Here is a 15,140-nt window from a genome sequence, read left to right as displayed (position 1 = left end):
GAACGCACCCGTGTGCATGGAAGCGAAACTGCAACTGCAGTGGAAACAAAAGGAGACAAAACAATCGGACCAAAGAGGCAAAGCAAAGAAACCGTTTGACAAATGAGACGATGATATGGACGGGACCGGTGAGAACCTTTCCGGTCTGTTGCATTTCGGAAAAATCTAAGACCCAATCCTTTTATCGTTGCCTGAAGTGGCTGAAAAGATAAACGCAATTGGAAGCACAAGAAACACTAGAAAAACACTCGTTCTCGTTCAATTCGAAACTGTATGTATTCATATACGAGTATTTTTGTATGTTCATTACATTAAAATGATTCAATAACAATGTATGCAGTTTCCCTCTCGTCCTACGGGTTTCGTTGTTTTGTTTTAGTAGATAAAAGTTTATATTTACTCCTCTTCAATTGGAAGCCGCCGGGCTGCTTGCCTCTGGCGGTTGTATTTTTTTTATGGTACTGGTGTTTTCCTTCACGCTCATTTCACTCATTTCGCCCCGAACTCTCACTCTATCTACGTTTTTTTTTTATTATCAGCATATAAGCTCAGTAACAAATTGGAGAAAACGATCTTTCGGCCGGAGAACTTCAATCGAAAGCGAGCGAAGGGAAGAGGAAAAGTAAAAATAACCGAAAAAGATGTGTCGCGTTGGCTTTCCGAAAGGCGAAACTTTTTGCTTGCCCTCCCCTTCCCTGTCCCGAGCCGCCCAAAATTGGCTTGCCGTTTTTATGTTGGTGGTAAAATTTCGCCAACCTGCCTGACGGCCACGGGCGGCTTTCTTTATCTCTCGCCCGTACTCCATGTGCCGCCGTTTAATCCTTTCCGAGCCCCCGACCTCTCCGGTCTGGTAGAGGTTACTTCCTCCTTGTTCGCTTTCTTCCTTTCGCTTCAGCATTATGACTGTTGGAGTAAGATTTTTTTTTGTTTCGGCTTTGTTTTGTTTTGTCTTATACATCTCGCTGTTTCAATGAACTCTCGCCCCCCGGAAGCCCGGTTTTTTTTTCTTACACTCCAGCTAATCCCGCTCCTTCTTTCGCTCGATGGCTTCTTCACGATTGATTGATCATTAAAGTTGACTCTCTACAACATTTTCGGTTGCTTTCTTTCTTAGTACCTTTCGCCGCTCGTTGCTCGTTTCCTTAACTGCCTCCACACGTGGCCATCCCACCACCACCATACCGTACGCACTCGCCCGTTCACACACTCTTCCAAAAACAAAAAGCCCCCGTGCTCAGGGGAGGTTTTTCTCCTTTTTTTCCTTTTCTCTCGCTACCGGCCACACTTTTCCGTTTTCGCTTTCAAGCGTAAAGCTGGTTGTTTTTTTTTTCGTCATCGGTAGGTAATGGGAAATAATGCACGATCGCGATGTGCCTGTTGTCTTCCGCGACGCCACAAATGCTCTTATCGTTCAGGGGTAGGTTGGGGTCTGTTTCACCACATTGAAAACAGTATCATTAAAATGAGCATCACGTCTTTCCCCGTGTCGCCCAAATGCATCGAAAGTGAGTAATGAGCGGCGGTGCAGGGGAAAGATGGTGGCAACGCGTGTTTGTGCGTCACGAACAATTTTCCGATCGCACATTTTCGCACACCCAACCAGTTAGCCACCGATTAACCTCTCCGTCGTTCCGTTCACACCAGATTTCACCTCAAAAACCGAACCGTGAGCTTTTCTAATCGTCATTTTTATTTTTTATTTTTGCTTAACTGCATTCGGGAAAACTCGCACTCGCGAATAAAGAAAACTCCTACCATTACCACCATTACCCTTTTTAATCTCCTTCGCTGCTCGAGGTGTGGTTGTGTTCTTGTGTGTATGTGTGTGTGCGTTGGGGCGTAGTGATTATAATTAAATTATCTAACTACCTAATAAGGCACATTCATTTCTTCTTGTAATTGCATTCACATGCGTCCCGCCCCGCTCGGGGGGCGTCCAGAGGAGGAGGAGGAGGTCAACGAACTCCTTGCGCCCTTTTTCCTTATTTTTTTTTTTGCGAGCGGGTGGCCTTCCATCCACCACCAGTCGGTTGGTGTCTGTGTGTGTGTGTGTGTGTGTTTGATTTCCGGAGTCTATCCAAGTTGATAACATAATGATGGTTCCGAAGAAAGAAAAACGAAAACTCCCGCATGGTGTTATTTTCCTTTCGCTCCTTAACTTGTAACTTGTTGTAAAAACCGATAAAATGAAAACCGAACCTAACGCGGTACCAAAAACACGTGCGTCCTGAAGAGTGTTTTGGTAATGCGGAACCCTCGGGTTGCCCGGTACACTATCTCCTATCGCCGCCTAATGCCATTAGTCTGTGTTGCTGTGTGTGTGTGTGTGTATGCGTTGTTTGTGATGCGATAGTCTACGCTCCAGCTGCACCCTATATGCTGCTTGTATGTTACAAATGTGTTCGTTAAAAGGCCACGCCGTCGGCTCATCTTCTCGGCTTGCCGAACGTCCCGGACGAGCCGGCCACCTCGGACCGGCGGCGCAGCGTCGAGTCGTCGCTCAGCTCGAGCCCGGCCACCATCTGGGCGATCTCGCGCTCCTTCTTGAGGTCGGGCGGGTTGAACTGCAGACTAGCGAGCGAGCCGTGGCTCCGGCTGCGGTGCTCCTGGCGGATCGAGTAGCTGAAGGCGCGCTCGTTCAGGTGGCCCTTGCGCCGGTAGATGCCGGTCCCGCCCGGCGACTCGGCGCCCGACGCGTTGCCCGACGCGTCGTCCAGCCCGGCGGCGGCCGACTGCGCCAGCTTCCGGCTGCTCATCGACAGCGGCCGGCTGTCCGCGAGCGAGCCGCCGTTCGAGGGCGGCGGGTAGGCGAACATGGGCGGCACGACGGGGACGCCGATCGGGATGCTGCCGTTGCTGCCGTTGAGCGTCTTGCTCTTGTCCTTCTTCTTCTTGCTGGTGCGCGGATGCTGCAGGGTCGCGTACTGGGGCGCCATCATCATGGCGGGGAGGGTCATGCCCGCGTGCGGGTGCATGCCCGGGTGCGGGGGGTGCAGACCCAGCGCCGGGTGCATCGCCGGGTGCGGGTGCTGCAGCATGGCCGGGTGCGGGGGGTGCCCCACCAGCCCGCCGTTCATGCTGCGGTGGCCGATCGTGTGGAACTGGCGGCCCGGGACGGGCGGGGGCGGGCCGGCGCCCGGGTGGCCCACCAGGCCGGGGTGGTGGTGGTACAGCATCATGCCGTGATGTGCGGCGGCCGCGGCGGCCATCGCTGCGGCGGGGTTGGCTCCGGCTGCCGGTCCGCCAGCCGACCGACCTAGTGGATTCATGTGCATGGGACGTGGTCTTATAAGCGTACCGGATAAACTTTGACTGCCTACCTGCGCCTGATGCTGCAGCTGCTGTTGCTGTTGCTGTTGGGCCGCACCCTTGGCCGCCTTCTTGTCCTTCTTGGACTTTTTCGGCTCTTCTTTCGGCGGCGGCGGCACCGGCACCGGGGCGCTTATCTGGCGGACGCGGGCCGGCCGGCCCAGCGTGGAGCCCCCGCCCCCGGCCCCGCCTCCACCGCCGCCTCCGGTGCTGCCCCCGAGGCCACCGGGGCCGGAGTAGATATCGTAGTGCCCATCGTTACCAAAGCCGATGCCATCGATCTGATCGGTCGAGCCGTTCCACACCTTGTGGTTCTCGTCGCCGTTGTACAGCGAGCTTTCGCCGTCGTCCACCACCTCCAGGTCCGCGCTGCTCGCGTAAACTGTGGGGAAGAGAGGTCGAGAAGGGCCAACATTAGTATAACAGGTTCAGAAATTTTCAAGTTCAAATCCCTGAAGAGCCTACTAGACTCATAACCTTATCTCAAAAAGAGGTGAATGTATTTTAAAACATACTTCAAAACTTCTGAGTGTAATCGACCTTTATCTTAATAACCAAAACCTGCTTCAAATGTTAGGATTTTGTTGAAACGGATCCAAGACTATTACTAGGTGTTTGTTTGTTTCCATATTTATCAAAACGATATTTAATATGACGAACAGATTATTTCGTCCTTATCCAGCTTCCTGCTTTCGCGAAGATTGTTGAATCATTTCCAAATTACGTGTTGGTTCAAATTTTCATGAGCTTCTACTAATCGATTAAACCGTTTCGAACATAATTATATTTTACATGTCGCTAGCCACAATGCAATAAGTGGTAAGAACTAGGGCACTTTTAAAATTACCAAGAAACAGAAGAATTTGTATTGCAGACTATTTTTTTTGAAAAGCTTTACTAAAACATGTTTTTCGTCACATTTAATCTTTCAATACTTTGCTTAATTAACAAAGATTATTTATTTAAAAACAATAATATTTTTTATTCAAATCAATGTTTGTAACGTTATCAACTTATTATTCTTCATTGAATAACAGTGTTATTTGGAAAACATTACAACTCAAAAAATTCAGTTCTAACAAGCTGTTGAAACATTTTTTTAGTTTTTAGACAATTATTTTGAACAGTTTGCATATTTTTGAGTCTCTTTAGATATAAACTGCGAATTAACCACCTTGTAAATTCATACAAAATAATCCTTGGACACAAAACAAATGATAAATGATGAGAATGTGAAAAATTCGACAAAAATTAACGGTTACATTAAATCCTTTTATAATACCGCTCCTACTTTTGGTCGAAAGACAGAAGGTTGAATTAGCCTCTCAAAATCTAAAACCAGGTATTAAAAGAAAAAGAAAAAGGCAAGCCACTTTATCATCTAACGCTGACGTTTGCTGATAGTGAAGGCTGGTAATTGTTGTATCATATGAAATAAAACAAAACATAGGAAATAGGAAAGGTGTGAAGTGTCCATTCAAAAACTGGTCAGTACTACGCGAAATTAAGACCAGTGCAAAAAAAAGGAAAGTATAACGATTCATTCGGGTATATCCGTTTTTTATACATGCGAACGAAGGAGATTTGTCGTGCAAGATCTTAAAAAATTGCATCATTATTTTAGCTTAATATGAAAAATAATTCCTTGAATGAAGACTCATAAAAAATTAACTCCCAGTACACCTCGATCAATACCTGTACGGTTCTTTAGCATTTATTTTGTGAAAACTATAACGTCCATCAATCGATTAATTTTCCAGAAAGTTTTGACTAGGCCAATTGTTCCGGCAATACATTCCCCCAATAAATCCAATTCCCATGGCACGGACAAAACCCGTCCGTACGACGTCTTCCCGACATTCCGCGGTGAATCAATAATTATCGATTGCAATCTGACATTCCTGACGCTGTATTAAGATGAGCTCATTCCCGCGCACAGCCAACCTGCTAACCCTGTGGCGCACCGGTGCCATTGTTCGGCGATGCTTTGGGCCACAATTGGATCATTACGACAATCAGTTACGTTGAGAACGCGGCCGCTGGAAGGCCTCGAACAATCGACAAGATGTCGGGCGATTTCCCATGCATTTTGTTTCGTTCGTGAAGTGCATGAACTTGAATCTCGGCGGCTCGATGCACGCGGCGCCGAGACGACGGGCAGATGGCGGACAAGCGTGGCGTGTAGCAGTAGCTGCGGAAGAAAGGCAAGCAAGCAACAGACGAGCAGCTCCATCGAGCGAAGCAAATCTAGATCACGAAACTGAAGGCTCATGGTGTTGCCACAGGTTCTTTTCTGCCTTCTTTTTCAAGCGTCTCCACCTCCACGGAAGCCAACCCTTCCGTATGTCTGATGTGGCAGTTTACTTCCTGCCGCCACTTGTTGCTGTTTCCGCCGCATGAGAGGCGAAGGAAAAAAAGGTGCCGGGCTTCTCTAGCGTGACCCAAGCGTTCGAAATAGCCTCGATTCCGTTCTCTGCACTACTATTGTCGTCAGATCCGTTCCCCTCAGAGGCCGGCGCCTTCCACGTCTGCTTGCATCAACTACAACAACAACAACAACAAGGTCAACATGATTCCCACTCACAGGTAAATGATATCTTTGGGCATCGTTCAACGCCCCCCTTCCTTCATCTGAACCAGCCGGGGAAAATGCGAACGGTCACGTCATATCTTCGGCTTTCGTTTCACATTTTCCCACTTGGCGGCTGGGCTTATAATTTCGCTATTTGGAGCAGTTCGTAGAAAGGGCCGCACATTCCGGGACTGTGCCGCTGATTGGGCGGAAATTATTATCTGCACTACCATCTGGCCAGGCCTGAGGCTAGGACGGCGACAAGATTTTCTTGCGTGCTAAAAAAGTTCAAGCATAACGCTATGTATTTCAGTCGTATGCTGTCCGTCTGTTGGAAGACACGTTTTTGATATGAGAACAATGCCACAGTTAATGATTTTTAAGTTGCTCAGATGATTTCACCCTTGCAAAATTGAAGTAAAATTGATAAAATGTCTCTACCAAGTTAACAATCAAATAAACTGGCTGGAAACATTGTGAAAGCTTGCACAAACCATACAACAAACTACCTCTTACATCATGCATCGCTTCAATCACTCTGGCGCAACATGGAAAGGCGGTAGATATGGTCAAACAAATCGTTCGAAGCGTACTTCGCGGACAAACACGTGCTGCCGAAAGTAAAAATATCGAACAAAAGCAAAACAAAATAAACCCTTCGATCAGTGTTCCAACTTAATTGAAACACTGTGCAACGCTTAACGATGGACAGGTTTATGCACGTCATTTGTTTTGTCTTTTTCTTTTCTTTGCCAAAGTAATCGCAATATATTGCTTCTTGGAAGGGTACACAGTGGGACCGTGGACAGAAGATTAGAAATAAAACCTTAAGTAAATTTTAAGCTGCCTAATATATAGTAAGGAAATAAGCGATTGAAAATAACAATTCCAATCCAAGTAAGTTTAAATATTAAATTAATGTATGATCTCAAACAAACAAATGTACTAAAACACACACAAGCCCACACATGCTAACAAAAACTACACAAAGATAAAACTACTACATGTTTTCCTCCTTCCAGATACAGTCTTTAAATAAACATGAGCAAATTGACGTGGGAACCAAGCTCTTCAATAGATCCCCAGGGTTTACTATGCGATTCTTTTTCATCTTCTTTCGTTTATTACTGAAATATGTTTGGAGTATTTCAAGTAAAAAATTATGAAGCTATACAAATTTTCTAAATAAAAACATAAAATTCCTTAGCGCTATCTCACTGTGCAGCGCTTTGTTACAGTTTTTATCGCACAAACCGGGGACTCATAATCACACGCTAGAGTGTGGTGCTTCATAATAGTTCGCCTTCAATCACAATTCACAATGCGCTTTACTTTCGGCACATGCTTTCGGAATGTAGGGAAGGGTGTTAATTTTGTGTCCCTTTTTAGGACGCAACGCAAAGTAGTCGCATTCCTTCGCCAATGAAAATCAATATGAAAGACTTCTGCACTCACATCAAGCGACGAACCCCTCCCGACGAATGCATGGCAGTCGATCAATGGCCGTATTGCGCAAACGTAGGGCACGTGCTGACGAATGGGCACTACGTGGCGCTGATGCCAACAGTTGATTGTTTTCCGATTTGCCTACAGCACCACTGAAGCCCCCTACCCTGCTCCTCATACAACATTAACATTCGAGAGGGTTTTCTAGGCACCGAAGCAGTAGCACTTTTACTATTTGTTTTTTTTTCTACCTCTTCGCTTTCCTTACTGTTGCTTCCTGCATGGGAGTCTTTTTTTATCAACCCTGCTGCTCGGTCAGCTGGAACGCTTATAAATGTCCGATTTTTGTTTTATTAAGTCCGTTCCGGGCGGCAAACCGCTTTTCGGCTCCTTCCCCTTTCCGTGGTCGGCGGCGCTTGCAATTCATGCCATTCGTTGGCGTTGCTCGTTTGGTCAGCCATGGGTGAAGGACCCCATCGATTGGCCACCACCGGGGTAAGGGGGTAGAAATTATGAAATTTGCAGACTTGTAACCCAAACCGAAAACTTGCAAACCATCCAGCCGCCAGCAGTGGCTACAGTTTTTCATGGCCGTTCCACTCAGCCAGTGCTCGTCACCGTTTTTATTGGGGGTGATTGTTGAGCCGACCTTTGAATATGCGTTTGATGAATTTGCCACTCGCGATGGCGACGATGGCGGAGTGTTACGAAACGAGCTGCCCTATGTTCGTAAGGCAATGGGCAGCTTGCAACGCCGTTGTCGTTGAGTTGTACCTACTAAACAAAGCAAGCGCAATCAACGCAGCAGTGAGATGAGTCTGTACTTACCGCCATAGGTCAAGGCTGCCGTGATGAGATGCTTTGAATCATCTGACGAAAGATTGCACAAACATCTCCTCGATGGTAACGGCGCTTGACGCGATGTTTGCTTGCTCAACTGCCCGTAAATCCACATAAATGACTCGTAGATAAAGACGAAACAGACGTTTATAGCGGCCGTTTAAACATGCATTTGATGCGACAATCCGTTTGAAATTAAAAAAAAAATACCGACAGTACTCTGTTCAGAGCTAAATTGTATTGTTTTTATGTGATACCGTTACGACCCAAATTTGCTGACTTGATGGTAACATCAAACAAAATGGTAAGATTTGATGCTACATTTGGGTCCAAAGGAATTTCTAGCTTTATTTTGCTGTATATTCCAGTTCTTGTCTTATAAAACTCGTGGAATCCGTTTGCACCACACAAAATGTTATGAGAATGATTTATATTGCTATAGGATTACGTAACTCCTGTTTTCACTCCCACTCTAGTTCACTGTAAATATATTTTTATCATTCTCCTTTTCAGCTAGTTTTGCTAAAAAACATCTTTCGAACCAACCTACAGTTGTCTGCAAATGTAACCGACAGTTTTAACAATATTTTCTATTTATTTGCTGTGTTCTGCTCACCGAGTTGCAACTTTTACGCTGAAACAGCCAAAGTTATGCAGTGCTTTGTAGAATGGAATATCGTTCAACTTAAATGTAATTACTAAAATATAGAGAAATTTGTCACTCAGCCAGAATATTTTGGCTTTGTTGAATATTATATTGAAACTAAAATTCATCCATGGAAATTGGCTCTCACCAGCATACGAAAACAAACTTACATTCTTAACCGAATTTGTTTTGCGACTATAAACAAGCAATTTGTCGACAACTTTCTTGATTCCACCAATTTCCACACTTTTTAACTATCATTTCGTATAGTACTCAACTAAATTCCATCTTTAATGAACACCAAAAACATGCTAATAGTCCAAAAAAAAAACTTTCAAGGCCTCCCAACTCCTCGTTCGTTATGACAGATCACTATGGTCACAGCATTGTGGCCAATTTACACCCATTAGAAACTCCGCACAACAATAGCACAATTTGTCAGTCACGATTGACACCTTGCTCGAGAATCGATTTCATCTCCCCCAAACTTATTTTCACAACCATTTTTTTGTCAGCCATCCAATCCAAGCCTTCCCTCCGTTACGATCTCGGCCAGGCCACGAACACGTAGTCAAGTGTCCCGGTCAGAAAACCGGTTTTTTACCGACTCGCACGCAAGCTCTCTGGTTTAGCACCGTCCCCGAAAAGCCCCGAAAGGTACAGGTTGTTAAAAAAGTGGGGAAAAACACATTAGCCTTCCTTATCTGAGCTGCGTATCTGCGGGCATCTGCATCGTTCGGCCGGCCCGTCAGGATACGTGTACGTTCTTTGACGTCGTTCTGCGCCAAATTCCTGCGCCAATGACATCGGAAGGTCAGCCGGTTGTGGCGAAACGACTAATTTGCAACGACTGCAACGACGACCCATTGCGTTGTGTGTTTGCTGCGGTGCATGTGTTGTGCGTTTGACGCCGTGAAGGAATTCGATCGTTTAGCAGCGATTGGCTGCATTTGGATTGACCTACGCAAACTTTCATAGTTAGCCTAATTTGACGGCGTGGGGCGACACGCTCATGGTCACACTGGTCTCCTACGAATTTTTAAGTAAGCAAAATAGAGCCACTCTCCTCAGCAAGAGCGGGTGGGTTGCTCGAAAAGGGGTCGGTTCGAAATCGAAACCCCCTCGTGGGGTTCTAGTGGAGTTGGCCGGTGGCCGATACTTACGATTCTTCACCGTGTACGCATCGCCGACGCCGTTAATTGGCTGCCTGCCAACGCCGACGCTGTTGAGCGTGGTCGTGCTACCGGCACGTGACCGCCAGCCCTCGCCGGTGCCGTTCGACTTGCCACCGATCGTTCCGTACACGCTGTTGGAGCTGCCCGCGCTGCCGGAGCCGCCCTCGAGCTGGCGCGCGTACGAGTTGTCGGCGTACGCGTGGAAGCAGCAGCGCACCAGCGCGTTCGCGGCCGCCTCCCGCTTGCAGATGAACGTGTGACACTCCAACACCTTGATGCCGGTGGTGCGCCGCAGGATGGCCGCGAAGATGGGCGGATGCTGGGCGCGCGGGGTGCGCGCGAACGGCGAATCGAGCGGCAGGAACTTCGGTTCCGGGTTGCTGTTGCCGCGCTCGGGGATGAGCACCTGGCGGACGGCGGCGCAGTAGTGCAGCGAGTCGATCGGGAAGAAGCGCGTCACCTGCTTCCGGTTCTCGTCCACGTTCTCCAGCAGGATGCCGTTCGACCAGACGCTCAGCCACGAGTCGATGCCCTTCGCGCCGATCGCACCCTCCGAGGGGTAGAGGCTGCGCAGCGGCTCCTGGATGCCCTGCAGGCCGTCCTTGCTCTGGCGGGGCACGGCACTGCCCAGGTACAGCACCCGGCAGCGACAGATCGGTGTCGACTCGCCCATGTTTGGCGCGTCCTTCATAAGCACCGCGCGATCCCTTTTCGGGGGCCCTTGCTTTCGCTAGTGTTACGTTCGTTCACCGACACTTGGTGCAAACAGCAGGTCACTTGTTTGGTTTGCTTTTCGTTCACTTTATCACTTCACCGCACTTGCTTCACTCTGGCATCGAACGCACCAACACTAAGCACCAACCCTGGCAGGAACGTCCCAGCAAAAGGGTACCATTTTTCACTCAACCAAATGAAATGGAGAACAAGAACTAGAAGCAATCAAAAATAAAATGCATTTAATAAAATTTATATTACAGCAAACTAATTTTAAACACATCAAGATAAACTGTTTTAAAACAGAAAACAAAAACTTTGTCACGAGATTTTGACACTGACAGGTTTGTATGTTTTGTATATTTGAAGATCTACTTCAGTGCGATCGAATTTTCTCGGACCACAAGAAGAACACACAAAGCTCCGGAAAGACCTCTTACACCTCCACCGCCACAACCACACGCAAGCCAGACCGACGATCATCCCCTGTGCTGGCGCACTCGATCGCACCTACACAGGCACAATTAGGGGTAGCTTTTTTCACTAGCCACGGCCCATGGCATCAACATTCCAATCACCTGAGAGCGACCTCTCGCTCGCACGTACTGCCTCCGTCCAGCCTCGAGCGCAGGAATCGTTCTCTGCGACCGGTCCTACACACTTTCGGTTGTTCAGGTTCCAGGACAAGGCTACCATTGCAAAAAAATACACCACACTACAAAATACCCGCACCCTTCATTGCATTCGACAGCACCGAACGAACGCTTCTTCGTATGCTTTCTTTCGCCGCCAATCGGCCACCAGTTCACGGCGCGTTCGTCACTTTGAGCGCGTTGAAATCTTTCGTTCTTTTTTGTCACCAGATTGCTGCGCGCAGCGTTTCGCTAGAGCATTCGCACCACGTCAGCACGCGGTGCTGCTATAGCGGAGCGAGATCAAGGTGACATTTTTATTCACCTTTCGTTCGCCACGATTGACACGATGACGTTCCAACGAAGAACGTTTCCGTTTGTCGGAACCTTATATTAGTAACACACTCACGTTGCAGACCGAGGTATTTCCGCTTTCTGCCAAACGGCCACTAGAGGTCCTCTTCCGGGGCAATCTTCCACTGGCTCCTCAGGGGTCACACACCACCTTCTGAGACCCCAGAAGCAGCGACAAACGGTGCTCACTGTACACGGGCAAGGGCGCACGGACCGTGTGTTGCCACGGCAAAGGTTCACTCTGGAATGGCTCACGCGATTGTCGACGTGTATTTTTTTCGGAACCGGACGGTCGCCGCTGATCGCGGCTCACGGGTACATACGCAGCGGCACCAAAGCCACAACTACATAGGTTGGCGGGTACCTCAAGACGAACGCATACTTGGCACTTTCTTACCTTGCCTTAGGCTGTGGTCTACTCGACTTATAAATGGTAAGAACTAAGACAAAATATCAAATTCGGGTTACAGCAAACAGGCTGGGAATTGGCAATGATTGTTTGAGACCAATAATAGATAAAATTTTATGTAAATTTCCTAAACTTTAAAATTAAATTATATTTACTTCAACATAGCTTTGTTAAATTTCACTATGAACTAACCAAAATGAACATTTGACTGTGAATATTAAAGATATTTTTACTTATTTCACTCAATTTTTAAGAAAAACCGCTTAAAACATGGATGAAAGTTCGTAAAGTGCAAAATCACATTTGCGGCCTATTTAGCTCATATTACAGAATCGTAGACCTCTGCTTAAACTTTGGGTTAAGGTGATCGTTCGAGGTATTTGTGTGATTGCCGACCAACTTCATCTACTCCACGACATGCCTTGATCTATGCCACAGCATAGTCTACAAACACACATACGCATCTCGTCTTGGCGATGTTTTTTCACGCGATGATTATGAACCCGGAAATATGTATGTTTAGAACTAAATGAATTTTCCAAATATTTAGGATGCACTCCATGCAAAATTGCAACAAACAATCGAAGTAATACGGACGAAAGTTAACGACACGAAAAATGTACGATCATGCACTAATCATAACTGCAGCAATTCCGATTGAAAAGGTTTGTATCCCAGCTACAATTGTACAGTGTTTTTCTAGCAAATCTATCTCTATGTCATGAGGTTATAACTCATCAGCTTATTTCGATTGGTTAAGATAAAGATTTTTTTTTTAATATTTAGGATGTCCAAATATCTATTTGTCTTGACTATTTACCATATGTGTACGGAGTTGGCTGCAAATTGAATTCAAAACTCAATTCAAATTCGGTCGATTTTCTAACTGGCAGTCGCAAACTCCCTAGGTTTGTTGGTGGCATATTTTATTCAACAAAAGGTATTCGAATTGAATTCAACAGTCTCACCATTTAGTATGATAGAATCGACCAACTTGTTGTAATAAAAATATTGTATAGATGATCAAAGTTTGATTGGGCAGTCTTAAATATGAAAATTCTGTGCACTCAACACTAATTAAAAAATCCCAACAAATGTTCGCTACAATATGGCATTTACAAAAATACAATGTACCGTATGCGTGATAATATTGGCACCATCGCACTAATATGGTTCCCGTTTGACCTGGGCATACAAAACCTTGGCTTTCTTCACATCCACTTAATCCTTAACTTGCAAATGTCGCAAAATGGTATTACCGTTACCATTGGAGTATTCAGGTGGACCGTTGAAAGGGTCTTGGACAGGGAAATAGTCGAATAACTATATTTAAAGGTATCTAATGTGCACACGTGGTCAGTTTGGACCCGGACGGTTATTCCATCAGTAAACAAGAAGATCAAACGGAATTCAGTCTATTCGATGGCAAAAGTACTCGGTATCAATAATCTTAAGGTAAGGAATATCTTAAGGAAAGGTTGTGGGGCGAAGTCAAGGGCTCCAAAAACCATTCTCACATCCGCATACGGGTTGAAGAAAATTTTAAATTTCCTAAGACGAACCAATCTCGTCAACCTCTTTACTGACAAAATCTGGTAAACGATCGTTTCAGTATTTAATTCTGGAACCGACCACTACATTAGTTTTCACGCAGCAAAAGACGTGCACGACAAGCGTAGAAACGTCAAGACCAATTAACCTGCTAGTGTCATGATGTTTGGAATGGTTATGAATGGATCCGTTGTTCATTTCACGTGGAGAACGTGGAGCAAAATAGTTCTATTTCAACAAGATGGACCCACGCATATAAAATTGGTTGCAGGAACATCTTATGACCTGGTCGAAAGATATGTGGCCGCCATCCTGGATTCCTTGGATATGGCGCTTTATGAAGGCCAAGGCTTGCTCTAACAGCCACCCAGGTATGACAAAAATCCGAGAAACATTGACCAGTTCTTGGAGAGAAATTTATCCAAGTTACATTTTTAGAACCTGCAGCGCATTCCGAAAGCGTAAGAAGACTATAACGGCCACAAATGGCAACTCAATCGAAGATGTGCTTAAAAACATTGACAAACATTTCCCTTTAAAAGAAATAAAAAGCTACATCTTAATTTTTTTAGGATATTTCAAATTTTGTTATTGCCAAATGGTGCAAAGATTATCACGCATACGGTACTGTCTACTTTGAACAAAATAAAATTGAAACAATGATTCATGAAACAACGCAGCGATAATCTAACAAATTAGTCACAAAAAGTCACATACAAAAATGTCACTTGAACAAATTTGAAGAGAAAACTGGAGAACATATTACCACTGTGTTCATGCATGTGTTTATTATTTTATTTTACTGCAATTCGATTAATTTCTGTAGACATCAGTGAAGTTATAAGGTCAAACGCATAATGTAAATTAATGATATTGGTAGAATAAGTGAAAATAGCTTCTACTCTCTGCTAAATGTCCCATATAACGGCCGTAGCAGTTAGACCTATACAACGTTTCTCGCTTCGTTAGCTCTTGTTCGTGCAGCTATCCGCATCCTTCACGAGGCTTTTACTTGTCTGCACATCGCCACAATTAGTGCTTAATCATGCATTAATCTATGCGCTAGACGCTCAATCGACGGAGGCACACGTACACGCCTTCTTGTTTACATAATCGATCGAGCGACAAGTGTCTAGCTCACGCGGAAAATGGCGGGACGATTTTATGTCGACCGCGTTGTGTGATGTACCCTTCGCTCGAGAAAAACTGTAACACCAACCCTCCTCCCCCTCCGGGTGGCATTGGGCTCATGAAAGGGGAAAATCCACCCTAAGCCAACGCATAAAGTGCGCGAAATTATCCGTTGGGCCGCAGTGGTTCCCCTTCTTGACCATCCCCTTCCCCGAGACGACGTAGTGATGCACCATCGCGATGCACCGATTGCATGAGCAAGGACCGCTCACGGTCCGAGTGCCGGCGCCGTGGGGCAAGTGCGAGTTTTCACTTGCCGCCTTTGCGTTCAAGTGCGTCTGAAAGGGACTGGTAGGGCTAG

General features: G+C 46.1%; 1 protein-coding gene across 1 annotated transcript; it reads right to left on the bottom strand.

The window, feature by feature from the left end:
* Window positions 1-2,426: 2,426 nt before the first annotated feature.
* On the bottom strand, window positions 2,427-10,679 carry LOC131271622 (uncharacterized). Its single transcript, XM_058273115.1, has 2 exons — window positions 9,977-10,679; window positions 2,427-3,691 (listed from the first exon to the last, which is right to left on the bottom strand). Exons 1-2 carry the CDS (start codon window positions 10,677-10,679, stop codon window positions 2,427-2,429), a joined length of 1,968 nt encoding a protein of 655 aa, XP_058129098.1.
* Window positions 10,680-15,140: the final 4,461 nt, after the last annotated feature.

The sequence above is a fragment of the Anopheles coustani genome, chromosome 3, assembly GCF_943734705.1.
Source record: "Anopheles coustani chromosome 3, idAnoCousDA_361_x.2, whole genome shotgun sequence".
Lineage (NCBI taxonomy): Eukaryota > Metazoa > Arthropoda > Insecta > Diptera > Culicidae > Anopheles > Anopheles coustani.
Note: the sequence above shows the minus strand (reverse complement) of the source record. Positions and strands in the feature narration are given on the sequence as shown.